The following is a 19,262-nucleotide window of genomic DNA, read 5'->3' as shown; positions in this document are numbered from 1 at the left end:
TCTGATTTATGAATTAAGAAAAAAGATTCAGGTATTTTTTCAACAGATATAACTTGTAATAGAAAATATTTTTTCCCATTTGCCGACGAGATACAGTTAAAAAATCTAAACATTTTTCATTACGTAATAAACACATTTCGAAGCATGAAACACTGCCGTCCTGGGGCCATCTTTTCGAATTAATAAAGTTCTTTTGATTATCTCTACTAATGAGTTGATAAATCTAACGTATCCTCATTTTGTCATTCATATATCGAATATATATCTCATTTCCTTATTAGAAAATCGTACGTATTTCTGTTTTTTAATTCGAAAATCAAAAGAATTTAGCTGCAAGTATTCTTAAAGATATTCCACTGCAGTAAACCATAGCGCTACGCCAGGAAAAGTAGGCCTTCTATAGATATATGACTTGTAATATATATTACAACCTTGAATCCGCAATTTCTTTTCAGAAATGACATATCTGTACTGAGAAACCAGTTTTTAACGGCGCGTAACCCGATGAACTCAATTTCAAAGGATTTATGTTCATAGCTGCATATCAAGTGTGAAATATTCATAGTTTTACGTTCTTATTCGAAGAAAAGGGGGTCAAGATCCGTATTACTAAATCCAGTTTTTAAAAAAAAGGCTATCAGTATTCGCTATATCAGGCACTGCGCCTGTTTGTAGCATAAAAATATTTATACATATTTTCACATTTTTCCATCAAACGAACAGTTGCCGAGAAACACTACACAGTTAAAGTAAGTTTTTACGCGTGTTTATAATCAAGAACAAAATTGAGATAAATACTCGCAAAAAATATGGAATACGTAGATATTTCGAATTGTAAGAAAGTAATGATGGAAACTGACTTTTTTCCGCGGTTTTTAACGAAGAGGACATTCCCAAAGCTACCACGCATGGTAAAGCTAGATAGCATTTATAGGCCAAGGCCTCCACTTTTTTGTCCAACTATCATTTTCAAATCTTTAAACTTGCTGGACGAGCTTACTAGTCTAAATCGATTAATCTGTTTTTTATATTTGTAAATGTGGTATTAGAAATGATAGGTATAATATTATACGTAAGATTCATGAATTTTCGTGCTTAATTTCATAATAACATTTACGATCCAGGCTACCCCCTGACCACTAATAATTCAGCTGTATCTGACTGACACAATGCAAGAAAAAAAAAATTGTTACGCTAATGTACCTGTCATAAAACAATAAATGTTATATACCTTTCATCTAAAATAAAGGCAATAGGATAACATTCATTCTTTTTTGCCTTAAAATGGTGATAAAATAGTGTCCCTGTTATTTATCTAATTGGTAGATTTCGTTTGATTTGTTTTGATTTAGTGTCCCTTGCAAACCAAACACACCTGCCGGGATCGAAACAGGGGGCTTGATTTTGAAATTGGAAATCGAAGTACAGATATAGCTATGTGATCGGCGTTTGAATTTACAGAATTGTTAAAATCGAAGTACATAATTGGGAAATTTCGGCTCCGGTTCAGTCAAACAATCTTCCAACCAGTCTCAACCGACAAAATTGCATTAACAACGTTGAAGATCATTTTGTCCATTTCTGTATTTTGTTGATTCACTTTAGAGATATGGGAAGCGGCGCGTCTTTACAGTCGCGTAAGTTACGCGTGCAAGAAGCAGTCGACTACATCAGGGACGATGCCATTTTCAAGAAATTCATCGGTCGAAAATACGACATCGAGAATCTAGTGTTTGAAGGAGGTGGCACTAAAGGGATGGCGTATTGCGGCGCACTGCTGGTAACGATATTTCATATTGAGAAGTATAATACTAAATAATGCTGTAGCCTTATAACTCAAAATATATAACTATCGCGATTCACATTTCTTAAGCATCTCTAAAGCCGACACACATGACGGGGATGCACGGAAAAAGGAGACAGAATCGTGTTTCGTCGCGTTTCCCTATCGCATTACTTAATCTAAAAGGGTCATCAAAAAATTTTAAAATCATTAGAAGACTGCTGCTGGCCTGTGCCTAACATCGAAACTAATTCAAAATTAAGAAAATGCAAGGTATCCTTACTATCATTTTCTCATTATGGTTTCTCTGAATCGGTGATTTAGATTAATCTCGAAACCGTTAGAATCATAATGTAAGATATCATCAACTGTAGGTTCAATATCATTTACCACGGCTAGGTATCCTTATCCAAGCAGTCCCGTAGTGGCGTTGGGTATTCGGGCATGAGAAAACTTATTTCCGCTCATTTTCAATTCAAAAGGAAATATTAAGCAGAAACGATATATCTACTACATGTATTTCACTTGAATAAACCTTTGTTATATCAATGGAAATCGATCCTAAGCGGCATATTATATCTGAGCATCAAATTTTCAAAATCTTCCTGTGGGATAGCTAGAGACTCGCTTTCGGTTCTAACCAAATCAAAAACACACCCACCTTCTTCGCGCTATGGGCTTGCGAGGCTCCATCCGAACGACGTTAGTCTTTTCCATGTGGTTTCTTTTGACGTATATCGAATTAGCAGGATATCCGTCTTCGACGGGTTGGTTGATGGGGAGACATAAACATATCAGAATTACAGTAATAACAAAAATAGTTCATGAACTTCCTCACTGAATTGCCAATGGTAGGCTATAGTTTCACTTATTTCCTCACAGAGCGAGACATCTTCTAAAAATGGCTGATGATGTTTTGTATTTCATTTTGTGATGATTTTCTTTTACCACGTAAATTGAATGCCTCCTTATAATTATTCCTTATAACATTTTTAACGACGCTTAAACCCTTCCAAATGATATCTAGGACTAAATGATTGTCACATCAACACGAAACATCCCACCCAATATTAACCCGTGATAACCTAGTTATCTAGATACAACGTTGAGTGATTCGTTACAGGCACTGCGCGATATGGAAGTCCTGAAAAATGTAAAGCGTTTTGCGGGAGCGAGTGTCGGGTCGGTGATGGCCATGATGTGTTCAATTGGTATGACCCCTGAAGAAATAATTGAACATTTTTTGTTCAATTCGGATTTCATGCAAGGTACGTTAGCTTTTGAAACTCGGCCGGTCTCAAAGCGACTTTCAAAACTAATCATAGTAACCTCCGTAAATAGGATCTGTCTAATGTCTATTTCAACTTTACTTTAGAGCATATCGGGTGGTCTAGCTCGGTCAGTTTTGGCGGTATACATATCTGATATATGACTTGATAGGATCGGAATCAACTGGCAGTTAGTCTAAAACAACGATTATGAATTATCAGTACGCCTGATGATGGCTAATAGTCTTTAGCCGAAACGTTGCGCAAATATATATACTCTTCTATTCGAGTTTCTCGTTCTTGCTGAATTTATTGTGGGATTTCTCTCGTTGTCGTTGCTAATGATTTCATTCACGAAATAGTGAAAAATGAGTTGATAATCGCTGTTTTAGATCAACTGCCGGTCCTTTTAAGACCTGTATCACCAAAATGATCGAGCTAGGCCAACCGATGTGCTCTAAAGTCAAGTTGAAATAGACATTGGTATAGTATATGAATTCAATTCTGGAACCTTGATTCAATTCGTCATCTGCTTATTTCTTTGTTTACCTTTCAGATGCTCCTAGAATTGCGTTGCTCGTGAACATCATAAAAAACTGGGGCTGGCTCCACGGGAAACGAGGTGTCAACGTGTTAGAGGCGATTGTCGAACAGAAGACCGGAGATCGAAAAACTACATTCGAACAGGTAAAAAGACGAAAACCACGAAACAGAAAATGCGATAACTTTTCTCGAATTTTTTTTCCCATGAAAAAAAATCATAAGAATATCTAATTGGGAATTACCAGCGCCATTTGGAGCCGCATTGTTGGACAGATTTTCTTTTACACTTAAAACTTTAGCGCGATTAATTTTCGTCCGTCCCCCTTTTGCCACACAAATCAAAAGTTATGTATTGTCAGAAAGGTGACAATTTCTATCTTCTGGTGGTGTTTATTTCATTTCTCTCGGCTGCAACTATCAGGCACAGTTACAGTTTAGAAAAATTCGTCACGCTAGGAAGACGCATGATTTTCGAATATTGTGGTGTTAGTTCTAGGTGGTAAATGTCAGAACAAATGGGACGCGTGCTTTTGTCTTTGAGTAATATTTCCTTTACGTGTTAATAGCCTATGTATCAATTAACCCGAAATTTTTTTACATATTCATAGTCCGGTTTTATTGTGAGACCAATTCTAACATAAAAAGAGGGCTGGTGAATCACTTAGCATTGGAACGGTTTAAATGATGGGCAGAATAGTAACTTCGTATTTTATATGCTTTCAGTTGTATAAAAAATTCGGTGTAGAATTGTGCATAGTAGTTACGAATCTAACTCACCAAACTCCGGAATATTTCCACGTAAAGACGACGCCGCACGTGTCCATCGCATACGCCGCAATCGTATCTTGTTCACTTCCACGTAAGTTAGTACAAAAGAATTGATACAATAAACCATTTCAAAATAAAACGGTAACACCACTGAGTCTGAAATTCACGAATAGAGAACAGCGCTGATACTCGGAACGACACCAGTGCGCTGCAATGAAATAGCCGTTGAATGGAAACTCGCATCCTCCCACGGCAGGGATTCGAACCTGATGACATCGCTACACTCAGCCACGGCACGAACCCCTGCCACAGTAGACCGGGCGCGCAGGTACATACGCAGCTTTGCCGCACGAACACTTGCGGCACCAATCAGATTGCTTGTTGTTTAATCGCCGAGGTAAATTTCACGGAAGAACTATCAATGGGAAAACCCGGGCAAAAATAAAACGGGATATCTGATTGGCTGTTAATGACATCATCTAAGCTGCGTGTGAAGTGTGGCAGGCTAGTGTGGCAGGGTTTCGTACCGTGGCAATCTCGATGCCATCAGGTTCAAATCCCTGCTGGGGGAGGATGGAAAACTCGGAACGATATTTCATATTTCATGAAAGAGAAACCCTTTAGTAGGCAAAAATTATCAAAGATGACTAAGGTTATAGTTGAAACGTCGAATCAATAGATGATCTTTATGGAAACTTCTCGCACTTCATATTTCGTTTCGCGGTTAGCAGCTACATTGGCGAACTTCGGTGTTCGAAGCTAGTCGACTAGTGGTCGGAACTAATAACCGATCGGGACGCACTATAGTTCAGTCGTAACGTATTTAACAGTGTCGGCCATCTTGGAGGTAGTTCGGAACTGCAGCAACCGCGCTCAATCGCGTGGTCGACCATTTCCGGACCATAGTTCCGACTATCTGACATTCGGTTTCGGTTGGTTAGACTAACTCCGATAACCGAAGTTGGCCTTAGTAGTCAGGCCTTTAGCCAGCCATGGGAGGGGGGGGGGTGTCAATTATCATGGGGATGGTACTATGTTCATGGAAGTGGAACTTTTTTTCTAGAAAGTGGAACTTATTGGTAGCCAAGCATATGTCGGGTCCTGGAGTACTCAGGCAGAAGATTTTGCAACGAAAATGAGATGCAAAAAGAAGCAATTTCACAACTTGTATTTAAGATGAACATTTTGCTTCTACTTCCAATAATTTTGCTTCAAAATCAACTAAGTTTGGAAGCATGTGCACTAACTAATGAGTCGGTGGTGTTACCAATGATTAAAAGTTTTTAAATCGATGCTCAAATAACCTTAAGGTCGACATGGGCGGAACTTTGTCAGTGAGCGTTCGATGTTTAATAACTTCACAGCCTATCTAAAATCATTGTCCTTTCCAGCTCTTATCAAACCGTCGTTTTTCCGAGGATCTTATTACATGGACGGTGGTCTGCTGCACAATTTTCCTATCAGCGCATTCGACGGTACGTAATCTATAACACTTCTGCCTATTGAAATTAAGGAGAGGCTAAGAAATATGACATTATGAAAACTTCACACTAAATGACTTAGGTAACGGTGTAATTGTCGCTTTATTTAGGCTGGTATTTGAGTATGGATCCCGACAAAGATTACTTCACGATGTTTGACAAGAATATAGAACCATTTGGCACCGTCAATAAAAAAACATTTGGACTACTTGTGGTAAATATTCTGCAAGTGGAAAACGTTTGGTTACTAAATGAATACGCCGATTGAACATTTGAATAAATCATTTAGTTATTAATTGATTAACTAGTTTGACATGAACCAGGAAGACCCCGGCAAAGGTGATTTCTTTGATAAATGGAAATATGAGTGGCCAAAGTTTCCTGATACAAAACATGCACGGTAAGACAGACACAAGGCAAATTGTTCAGTCAAAATGTTAGAATTATCCATTGTTTTCATTCAAACTATTGCACAATGTTTCAGGATATAGTTAGCGTTTAACAAATTGATTTCTCTAGTTTTAAATAAGTCAGATGCAGTTCATTACTAAATCCCGAATTAACTGAACGAATGGGGCAAAATAGATTACGTTTACTGACTAGACTACGCTTATTTTTCTAATCTAGTTTTGGTTAAGCACATGACAAGCACCCATCTAAAGCTGTCATTTTGTGGTAGTAATTTACTTTTTCCAGAAAACGTAGTTTGCAGACAAAGTCTCAGGAAACCGAGTATGCGAAGAAAGTCAAATTAGCCGGGGCGATTAGACGGGTTATCAAGAATCTAAATACGTTTGATAAAAATAATGACGGATTGATCGATGCGGACGAACTGAAAACCGTCTTTCAAAATGTAAGATGTTCGTTGCATTTATAGCAACTTGATGTTTTGTATAGACAGTCGTGTTTGGGAGGTAATTAGTTGTATGTGCTCACTGTCTTTGTTTGTGGCATGTTGTTGCTCAACTTGTCGGCTCACTGTCTGTCAGCTTTGTTTTTGATGCGCAGTTTTTGTTACTATATGGGAATATGTATAAGGCATAGTCGAGATAGAAGGAGACAGACAGACATACCTTTAGTTGGTAGTTTGTACTGAGCAGTTATTTCGGTCGGAAGCCGACCTGACATTGAATAAACTTGATCGTTTTCGACGAGTTACTATACATCACACCAAATATACTATGTATTTTTGATCACGCACAATACACTGAAGTTTATATGTATACAGGCCTATTAGTGACGATAATATGATGGCTGATTGACTTTTTAAGAAGGACCTGCTGTCAGATGAAGACTTTCGCTTACTGTTTAACGAGGACCGAAGTCAATGTGATAAAATGTTGAAAGCTTTGGATCGGAATTCTAACAACCAGGTATACATCGGACCAATACGTAGATAGGCCTAGTTCCTGCTGATGTTTAGCTCGTGCTCACAAATTGTCAATGAGTTCTTTAACGATTATGAATTGCTCGGGCCATAGTTCAGAAGAACCAATGTCGGTTAATCTTGATGAAATTAAATTTTTAGGTCTCGCATGCGGAGGTAATGTCGTTCATCAGGGATCGTGGTTTCAGTGTGGACAAGTTGATATTGGGATCGGAAGTGGATGCTTCAAACCCGACGTCTCTTTTCGAATATATTTCGGCCGTCGTGGATGCCATGCAAACCCGTATCGGCTCACTCTCGAGAAAAGTCAGTAACCGTAACTCCTTCGATCGACGGGCATCCTCGCTTGCCGGGGTTTGATTTCCTCCCGCCTATTATCACACGTCGACCAAGATTTCTTGGTCGACAGGTTGCCACTCAACGGCCACTATTCTATGTATTAAGCCAATCAGAGACGTTGGTTTTCACTGGCGGATTCGCTACGTACCTGATTTGCTACATATATTGACTGGTGACCAATGTAGGGTTTGTGTTGGCGTGAACTTCGGCGTGAAGCAATGAAACCCTGGCAAGCGAGGGTGGTTAGCTGGATGCGTCGAGCTCCCAAAAGCAACTTACGTTGAATGACGTTTCGTTTCAGCCCGATGACAAGGACAGATCGGCGTGTCTCTACACGAGCTACATAGATACGGGTGCTTCGGATCTCCATACAGATGACATGAAATTCTGCATGAAGGTAATTCAAACACACATTTTTGTGGAATCAGTGAGTGTGGATATGAATACACTTCATCTAAAAATGTGATTGGCTTTCAATATACAAACATCACCGCGTTAAATGCCTATTGAATTCCATTTTCAGCTTGGCTGGATGAGCATTCTACATCATTTCGAAAATCATTCATCTTGATGCATCGATTGTTTTACGTGTTTTTTGAAAATATGCTATAAAATGCTGTGATTTAGCCTATTTATATGTGGATAGAAAGTGACGTGTAACATATCAAGTACCCTATCAAATCGGCTAGAAATAAATCATCATTATATTTATATCAATAATGCGACTAAAAGTGTTGTGGTAGCGTATTATGTACCAGTGTCCTGAGTTCATGATTTGCTTGTAAGGCTCTTTGTATATAACTCCAGCGATTTCTTAAGTCTATCTATCCATCTTTATTTTCTCATAACCAGATATATACATTCTATCTTTTCCCGCCTTTCCATCTTTTTTTCAAAGACTAGCTCTCCCTTTTTATATCGTTTACTGTTTAGAACGGTGTGCAGGCCCTTTACCATGCAGGGTTTGGTATTTACGGATCTTGACATATTCATACGTAACAATATTCAACCGACCCATGTATGGAGTGTTAACGTTTCTACACACACATCACAACATTCTAAAAATACCTTTTGCGCTAACCGTAGGTCATGGCCGCGCCATTTTTAGGTTTCCCTACGTGGATTCATGCGTCACACCCAGATATGTTTATTACATAACTTCTATTTCTTGTTTATGAATGACACAAGCATCAACGTTGTTTGTCTGATAATAGCGACACTGGCCACGAAATCCAGCGTCCTGACATTACTTGTTGTTGATAACTGAAGCTTAAAAATATATTTCCTGATAGCCCATTAATATAATTCATGAAAGCCTAATAATGTATGTCATCAAAGCCCCATAATAGAAGACTGATATTAATCTCAGTATTGTGCGTTAACAAGTAAAAAGCCTACAGTTTATATCAAAGAGTTTACTGTCTGACAGTATCGGAGTTTATCAAACCCCATCATCAGAGAAATGACAATATAATAATTATTCCCAGTCTCGTATTGGTTGTGTTGTGGGCATACTGGGAAAAAATTGAAAAAAAATCGCAGAGGAGCCGTTTTAACTAGGTGTAAAATAAATACAACGAGCCGAGTAGTATTTCATAGGTTAACTGTTTTATTTGATCAGATTTAAGCCTATTGGCCTTCTTACAATTATTTTCCAACGAAACGAGTAGTACTTTATAGGTTAACTATTTAACTATTTTATTTGACGCACGAGCTTTCGCTACTAATGCATAGTAGTTCGCAGTACTGAAGCTACTCTACAAAAGTAGCGAAAGCTCGTGCGTCAAATGAAATAGGTAGTCCTCATTTCGTTGGCTGGTCGTCGAATAGGCTTAAATCTGATCGTGAAAAAGTGGACGACGGGTTAATATCAAGCTTTTTGTGAGCTCAAACTCGACGAACGAGATATGCGTAATTAAAGACGTCCTTCTCAAACATTTTTTCCAGTCGGATGTGTTTCAATATGAATTTTAAAGAAAAAAAATATTTTCTGAAATACGTTTCCGTCGTAATTTTTCGATCAAACTATTTTGTAAGGTAAAATTTCCTCTCCCACAGTCCTTCAAACATTTCATGTGGAAAATGCTGGAATAACAGAAAAGAAATTTTGAAATACTTTTAGATAATTCCCCTTCATTTCTAATTGCGATATCAAAAAGGATCATTTTGTTTCTCATTTTCCCTTCGCCCTTTCATTTTCCCTTGCAAAAGTCTGTGCTCAATGTGATTTTGAAAGGCCTAATGGGAAGGTTTTTCTATTTGACGGATAACCTACATATAGATCGTCATTTCTTGGTCATGTAGTAACATTCTAGATATGGACTAATTGTATATAATACATCGTTAAATGTAATCTCTTTTGAGAAATGACATATATGAACCTAGAAACCTGTTTTTAGTGAGACGTGACCGGGTGAAAATCAATTTCAAAGTATTTTTTTCAATAGCTGCATATAAAGTCTGAAATAATCATAATTTTATGTCTTTCTTCGAAGAAAACTGGTAGAGGTCCGTATAGTTATTCAGCTTTGAAAAAATATCTATCATTAATCGTTATATAAGGCAGTGTCTGTTCTTATTCAAGTTCACAGTTTTATTCAAACGACCAATAGCCGAGAAGCAGTACACAGTCACAGAAGCATTTTCGCGCGTTTTCGATTAAGGTAAAAAGAATTACTCGAAAAAGAATAGGGAATACGCAGTTATTTCGAATAGAAGTAAGGATGATGATAGTTATTGATAATCTATTCAGCATAAAATCCATATGAAATATGCTCATTGACTTTACATCATAAATAATAATAGAACATAGAAACATGGAAAACTAAAATGAGTTTAATTTAAAGCTTTGATGAACATATAGGTTTTGAACATGGATTCAAAAACATCGATTCGAATATATTTGACATTCGATTCAATTATCATGATGGAAACTGAGTATTTTCCGTTTTTAACGGGGAGGGGGACGTTCCCAAAGCTACCATTCAGGGCGTCTAGGCCTACACTTTTTTGGTCTAACTATCATTTTTAATCATAGATTTGCTGGACGATTTTACGAATCTAGATCAATTACTAACTGTTTTTGATATGTTTAAATGTGATAATGAAATGATATCTAAGATTCGTGTATTTTCGCGCTCAATGTTAATAAAATTTACAATCCAGGCTACCCCCTGGCCACTGATAATTAAACTGTATCTCACTTGACCAATACAAGAAAAACAGATTGTTACGCTAATGTATATCTTATTAAACAATAGATGAATGTTATCTATGATATAGGCAATACGATAACATTCATTCTTTTTTGTCTTGAAATAGCGATTGTTCCTGTTATCTATCTAATTGGTATATTTAGTGTCCCTTACAAATCCACCAAACCTATCGGGAGTGAAACAGGGGGTTTGACTTTTAAATCGCAAATCGAAATGCAGGTTTAGTTGTGTGATCGGTGGTCGAGTTTACAGAATTGTTTGTTTAAATCGAAGTACATAATTGGAATTTTCGGTTCCGGTTCAGTCAAACAATCTTCCAACCAGTCTTAACCGACAAGATGGGAAAGCAAGGTTAAGGATCATTTTGTCCATTTCTGTATTTTGTTGATTCACTCTAGAGATGGGAGGCGGCGCGTCTTTACCGTCGCGTAGGTTACGCGTGCAAGAAGCAGTCGACTACATCAGGGACGATGCCATGTTCAAGAAATTCATCGGTCGAAAATACGACATCGAAAATCTAGTGTTTGAAGGAGGTGGCACTAAAGGGCTGGCGTACTGTGGCGCGCTACTGGTAACAATATTTGTGATTGAGAAGTATATCCTAATAGCCTACTGAATGATACTGTAGCCTTATAATTCTAGATATATAACTATCGCGTTTCATATTTCTTGTAAGCATCTCAGAAGCCCAACACACATGACGGGAAAACACGGAAACAGGATACAGAATCGTGTTTCCATAGCGTTTCCCTGTGCCGTGCGCGTTTTCACGAGACACACGGTTTTGGGTAACAATGTCTTCGAGGTCAGACGTGTTTGATTCTGTGTTTCCCTGCGTTTTGTGTGTTGGGCTTTACCTCATCATTGTCTATATAGAAGTGTACAAAAATCTGAAATCATTAAAAAAACTGCTGCCATCATCAACATCGAAACTAATTCAAAAATGGAAAAAGTGCAGGTATCATTTTCTCATCATCGTTTCTCTGAATCGGGCATTTAGATTAATCTCGGAAGGTATCCTTATCCGTATCTTAGCAGTCCCGTAGCGTGGGGGAAGGGGAGGGTATTCGGGCGTTTGAAATCGTATTACTGAATCTGAGTATCACATTTTCAAAATCATTTTTGGGGAAAGCCCCAGACCCGTATTCAGTGCCAACCAAATCGAAAACCTCAGCTAGCATATTCCGAGCGATTCGTTACAGGCACTGCGCGATATGGAAGTCCTGAGAAATGTAAAGCGCTTTGCGGGATCGAGTATCGGGTCGGTGGTAGCCATGATGTGTTCAATTGGAATGACCCCTGAAGAAATAATTGAACATGTTATGTTCAATCCGGATTTCATGGAACGTACCTTTTGCTCTTATACCTCGAACGGTCTCAAAGTGACGTCAAAACTAATCACGATAACCTGCCTAAATCGGGTCGAAAGGATCTGTTTGTTTATGAATTCATTTTTGAAACCTTGATTCAATTTGTCTTCTGTTGATGTTTACCTTTCAGATGCTCCTAAAATAGCGTTGCTCGTGAAGATCATAAAAAACTCGGGCTGGCATCACGGGGAACGAGGTCTCAAAGTGTTGGAGACTCTTGTCGAGCAGAAGACCGGAGATCGAAAAACTACATTCGCACAGGTAGGAAAAGAACAGGATATCAAAAATACAAATGATACAAGATACAGCTGATGAAAAGCGGGCAATAATAATCTGACTTGTATTGCAACTATATTAGTTTGCTATTGATACCCAATGGTTTTTGTGTTCTTAGTTTTTTGATCCACAATTTTTCTATGGTCTTTCTAAAGGACTCATTTTCACAAAGTTTTTCAATGCCCATGATTGATAGATTGTATACAGAATGGTTTAGAGTGTTGAAATTGTTTGAGATTGAATCATCAGTTTTGTGGCGTACGTATTAGGGACATGAGTAGTTGCCGTTGGTATAGTGAATCCCCGTCTCCCCCAAACAGATACATTTATCACATTTATTACCAAAAAAATTCCATACACAACATTTTGTGATTTACAGTTGATAAAGTTTCGGACATAATACGAGGAGCCTTCATAATTGATGAATCTATCTTGTACAATAAATGTTTGTTCGCAAAAACAAAACTTGAAGCGCGCAAGAACGGAATATTTTGTTTTTGCGCGTTTTCGCGGAGGATGAAAAATGTTTAACCTGTCCAGAATTAGCCACCATACAAATCAAATCAAGAGGGACGATCGCTAAAAACGATATCGATGTTAGTGAAAATAGTCACTTCATATTTCATATGCTTTCAGTTGTATAAACAATTCGGTGTCGAATTGTGCATAGTAGTTTCAAATCTAACTCACCAAACACCGGAATATTTCCACGTAAAGACGACGCCGCACGTGTCCATAGCGTACGCTGCAATCGTATCGTCTTCGCTTCCACGTAATTTGGCACAATGCCCACAGGTCAATAAACCGTTTCAAAATAAAACAGTAACACCAGGGATTCTGTACGGAGCCCCGGAGGGGACATGGCGAGAAATATGTTTTTCTTTCTTCGTTCGAACGAAATAATTTTGATAAAAGAAATATATTCATTTCTCATCATGTCCCCTCCGGGGCTCCGTAAGTCTGAAATTCATGAGAAGAAAACTAAGCGAACAGTTATTGATATGCTTGAATTTTTTTGAAAATTCAAAGCCTAGAACAGGTGCGTTGGAAGCATTTTTTATTGCCGTGGCCAGTTGTCGATTTTTGACAGGCTGTAGTGAATCTACTTCAATTTTGTCAAAACATGGTATTCAAAGGAAAACACGTATCTAAAACGTCTTTAAAAATCATTTCTAAAATCTAAATCTAAAATCATTGTCGTTTCCAGCTTTTATCAAACCGTCGTTTTTCCGAGAGTCTTATTACGTGGACGGTGGTCTGCTGGACAATTTTCTTATCAGCGCATTCGACGGTACGTAATCTATAACACTTCTGCCTATTGATATTAAAAGAGGCTAAGAAATATGATATCATGAAAACTGCACACTAAATGACTTGGATAACGGTATATTGTTGCTTTATTTAGGTTGGTATTTGAGTATGGATCCAGACAAAGATTACTTCACGATGTTTGACAAGAATATAGAACCATTTGGTACCATCAATAAAAAGACATTGGGACTACTTGTGGTAATGCAAATGGAAAACGTTTGGTTGGTAATGAATACGCCGATTAGATATTTAAATGAATTATGAACTTATTAATTAGTTTGACATGAACCAGGAAGACCCCGGCAAAGGTGATTTCTTTGGTAAATGGAAATATGAGTGGCCCAAATTTCCTGATACCAAACTTTCACGGTAAGACACAAGGGAGATGTTCCAGAATCGGTTTATAGTTTCTAAAGTTTTAAATGAGTAAAATCATCCATTGTTTTCATTCAAACTATTGCGCAGTGTTTCAGGATATAGTTAACGTTTAACAAATTGATTTCAACAGTTTCAAATTAGTCAAATGCAGTTCGTTACTAAATCCCAGAGAAACCGAACGGATGGGGCAAAATAGATCACATTTTACTGACATATACCACGCTTATTTTTCTGATCCAGTTTTGGTTAAGCACGTAACAAGCACTCATCTTAACCTGTTTTGTGGTAGTAACTTACTTTTTCCAGAAAACGTAGTCTGCAGACAAAATTTCAGGAAACCGAGTATGCGAAGAAAGTCAAATTAGCCGGGGCGATTAAACGGGTTATCAAGAATCTAAATACATTTGATAAAAATAATGATAGATTGATCGACGCGGACGAACTGAGAACTGTCTTAGAAAATGTAAGCTGTTTGTTGCATTACACACAACACTCAAGTTTATATGTGTAGAGGCCGTATACGTGATGATAATATGATTGCTAATTAATGATTTACTTTTTAAGAAGGACCTGCTGTCAGATGAAGACTTTCGTTTACTGTTTAACGAGGACCGAAGTCAATGTGATAAAATGTTGAAAGCTTTGGATCGGAATTCTAACAACCAGGTATACATCGCACCAATACGTAGGCCTATCCCGCTGATTTTTACAACTCGTGCTCACAAATTGTAAATTAGTTTAGAGAGCTTTTAAATTTTCTGCTCCTGAACTTTGGAATGTTCTCCCTATTCATATTAGATCTAGTCCTACAGTCGAAACGTTTGCATTTCACTGAGAATTGTATCCTTAATTTTTCTATTTTCTTATCCGTAAAGTGCATACATACTAAATCCATACTATGTAGAAATTGCGCTATATTAAGGACAATAAAAATTTATTTATTATTTAATATTATTATCATTATTATTGTTATTGTTATTGCCATTGCCATTGCCATTGCCATTGCCATTGCCATTGCCATTGCCATTACCATTACCATTACCATCATTATCATTATCATTATCAGTATCATCATTATAATTATCATTATCATTATTATTATTATTATCATTATTATTATAATTATTTATTATTATTAAAGAACCAATGTCGGTTAATCTTGATGAATTGAAATTTCAAGGTCTCGCACGCGGAGGTAATGTCGTTCATCAGGGATCGTGGTTTCAGTATGGTGAAGTTGATATTGGGATCGGAAGTTGATGCTTCAAACCCGACGTCTCTTTTCGACTATTTTTCCCGCGTCGTGAATGCCATGCAAACCCGTATCAGCACACTCTCGAGAAAAGTCAGTAATCGTCGTGTCGCCGTTCGGCGGGCATCCTCGTTTGCCGGGGTTTGATTTCCTCCCGCCGGTTATCACACATCGCCCAAGATTTATGTGGCGGACAGGTTGCCACTCAACGGCCACCAGTCCATGTATTTAGCCGGTCAGATATGTTGATTTTCGCCGGCAGATTCGCTACGCGTCTGATTGGCTACATATTGACTGATGACCAATGACGGGTTTGCAGCCAAGTCAAATTCGGTTTTCGTATCTAGTGGTCGGAACTAATAACCGAATAATGCGCTTAATTTCCGAACGATTTCCGTAATATAGTTCCGACTAATCAACATTCGGTTTCACTTTTCACTCCGATAAGCGAAGTTCGCCCAGGGTTTGTGTTGGCGTGAGCTTCGCCGGGAAGCAATCAATCCCTGGCAAGCGAGGACGGTCGGCTGATCGCGTTGAGCTCCCGAAAGCAACTTACGCTGAAAAACGTTTCGTTTTAGCCCGATGACAAGGACAGAACGGCGTGTCTCTACACGAGCTACATAAATACGAATGATTCGGATCTCCATATTGATGACATGAAATTCTGCATGAAGGTAATTCAAACAAACTTTTTGCGTAATCAGTGAGCGCAGATGAATGCACGTCATGAGATGGAAATCTCAAAATTTGATTGGCTTTCAATAAACCAACATCACAGTGTTAAATGCCTATTGAATTCTATTTTCAGCTTGGTTGGATGAGCACTCTACAGTATTTCGAAAATTATTCAGCTTGATGCATCGATTGTTTTACGTGTGTTCTGAAAATATGCTAAAGAATGCTGTAATTTGACCTGCCAATATATGGATAGAAAGTGACGTGTAATATTTCCAGATTGAAAGTATTCAATCAAATCAGCTAAAATAGATTGTTACTATATACATATCAATAAAGGGTAAAAGTGCAGATCCGCACCTCTCATGATTGACGCAATCTGCTGAATGACAGAATCTAGGCTAAAATCTTCCTACTCTCTCTAGTGAAAATATCTTAAAATTCGCCAATGGCAATGTACTGAATTGCTGATGACATTTTGAATCTGAAACAATGATATTTCATGTAATTGATTGAACCGTTTACGCGGAGAGGTGCGGATCTGCACTTTTACACAATAAAGAGACTGAACGGCTGATATTAATCTCAAAAGTATTTAGAATAAACAGTACATATGATATCAGTTGATACAGTTGATATGATATCAATCAAAGAGTTTACTGTCTGATCACAGTTTCGGAGTGTATCTAAACCCCATATTCAGAAGAGAAACCGAAATTATAAGATAACAATAATTTTCACTTGTTATCAATAATTAGTTTGAAATTAATACTTTTTCTTCTAATCGTTCTCGGAAGTTTTTTTCTATTCGAAGATGGGAATACTTAAACGTAAAAAAAGTCAAACTCCCGGTCGACCATTCACGTTGTATGTTGTAGGTGTACTGGAAAACAAATGAGAAGAACGTTAACTGTTGATCTGATCGATTGTTTAACGTGTGTTCTGAAAATATGCTACATAATGCCTATTCGATTATCAGCTTTTTACATTTTTCATCTTTCTTTCCTTTCTTCTCTATTTTTCTTTTTTTCTCTCTTTCATTGGATGCCTGCGCTAGCGGCCTACAAGGCTTTGCAAGGCCCACATGGAAAAGCTATGCTACAATTTTGTAAATCTATATATTTTTCCTCTCTTTTTTGAATTGTTTAAGCTTTTACAATCTTACGCTTTTCTGTGAAATAAATTGGAATGCAAAAGATGTTGCCCGCTGTGAGCATCCAGCTGTTTAGCATCCTACAGAGACGCGGGTGACCTGAATTCGCTTCCTCTGCCTAGGACTACAGTATTTATTCGTTTTATGGTAAATGATTTCTTCTTCTCCTTGTTTGAGGAACAATGGGTAGGTACTAGACTACTCCGCAGTTCTTTATGGGCTTAGGTGTAGCTCGACTTGAGAGTGGATTTGATGAATAACAATTCCAATCTATCCTAAGAGTCGTCCTAAGAATCTAGGTTTCATAGGTTGTCCAATCCTCGGCGGATTTCTAAATTCCGTGAAAAATTCACCTTTGACCAAAATTTACGGTAAGACGGCCATCTTGTTTCCGAGCGATCCAATTTTCCTTGTGACGTAGGCGTACACAGGAACACATACCACTTCAAACCTCAATATGATTGATTAATTAGAGCATTTTCCAAATTTCCCATGAAAACCTCAAAGGTATGCAAGAGTCGATTGGCTAAACAACAATTTGCACCAGTCAGCCACTTTGATCCTGACCGGGCCAGGTTTTGGGCTGATGGAGCGTCTTGGATGAATGTAGGCAAACGGTAAAGATGCCACCAGTGAAAATGACAGTAGAAAAAATGCCACCGTTGATTTTTTTTTGGTTTACCTTTGTCAGCGATATGATGTTGGCATTGAGCCAATTCATGTAAAATCGCGGTACGTTTTTTTATGTGAGCATTTGTTTCATTGGTTCTCGGCTTAAAAGACGTATAATCGATGCGATTGAAGACATGGCGAACCTCCGTCGATGACATGGTCAACTGAGTTAAAATTCTACGAAAAACTGTTTTTGGCGGGAAAATTCTTAGCTCTCGCGTATAAAATTGCAATGACCTCGATTGGGGGGGCGTTGTCTCTACGAACAAATGGGATTGTTTTTTGGATATACGGGGAATTCCGGCGCTACTAAAATTATGGGAAAGCCATAGAATGGTGTACGTTTCATTGGACTAGGTGACGTATACGTGCCGTTTTCAAATGCTCATTGCTGGTGAGGATGTAATTATTTCACTCATCTGCCATAGGTATTGTTTCATTTTAATACCCGGTGATTGTTTTGATTGACATTGAGGTGTAAGCGAATATTCACTCACACACACACACACACACACACACACACACACACACACACACACACACACACACACACACACACACACACACACACACACACACACACACACACACACACACACACACACACACACACACACACACACACACACACACACACACACACACACACACACACACACACACACACACACACACACACACACACACACACACACACACACACACACACACACACACACACACACACACACACACACACACACACACACACACACACACACACACACACACACACACACACACACACACACACACACACACACACACACACACACACACACACACACACACACACACACACACACACACACACACACACACACACACACACACACACACACACACACACACACACACACACACACACACACACACACACACACACACACACACACACACACACACACACACACACACACACACACACACACACACACACACACACACACACACACACACACACACACACACACACACACACACACACACACACACACACACACACACACACACACACACACACACACACACACACACACACACACACACACACACACACACACACACACACACACACACACACACACACACACACACACACACACACACACACACACACACACACACACACACACACACACACACACACACACACACACACACACACACACACACACACACACACACACACACACACACACACACACACACACACACACACACACACACACACACACACACACACACACACACACACACACACACACACACACACACACACACACACACACACACACACACACACACACACACACACACACACACACACACACACACACACACACACACAC

At 38.5% G+C, this 19,262-nt stretch overlaps 1 protein-coding gene across 1 annotated transcript; it reads left to right on the top strand.

The window, feature by feature from the left end:
* Window positions 1-1,609: 1,609 nt before the first annotated feature.
* LOC141902188 (uncharacterized) lies at window positions 1,610-8,247 on the top strand. Its single transcript, XM_074789829.1, has 12 exons — window positions 1,610-1,780; window positions 2,907-3,051; window positions 3,608-3,738; window positions 4,318-4,453; window positions 5,754-5,837; window positions 5,954-6,057; window positions 6,152-6,243; window positions 6,540-6,696; window positions 7,115-7,216; window positions 7,372-7,536; window positions 7,871-7,966; window positions 8,093-8,247. Exons 1-12 carry the CDS (start codon window positions 1,610-1,612, stop codon window positions 8,138-8,140), a joined length of 1,431 nt encoding a protein of 476 aa, XP_074645930.1. The 3' UTR covers window positions 8,141-8,247.
* Window positions 8,248-19,262: the final 11,015 nt, after the last annotated feature.

The sequence above is a fragment of the Tubulanus polymorphus genome, chromosome 3 (assembly GCF_964204645.1).
Source record: "Tubulanus polymorphus chromosome 3, tnTubPoly1.2, whole genome shotgun sequence".
Classification (NCBI taxonomy): domain Eukaryota; kingdom Metazoa; phylum Nemertea; class Palaeonemertea; order Tubulaniformes; family Tubulanidae; genus Tubulanus; species Tubulanus polymorphus.
This window is presented reverse-complemented; position numbering and strand designations above follow the sequence as displayed.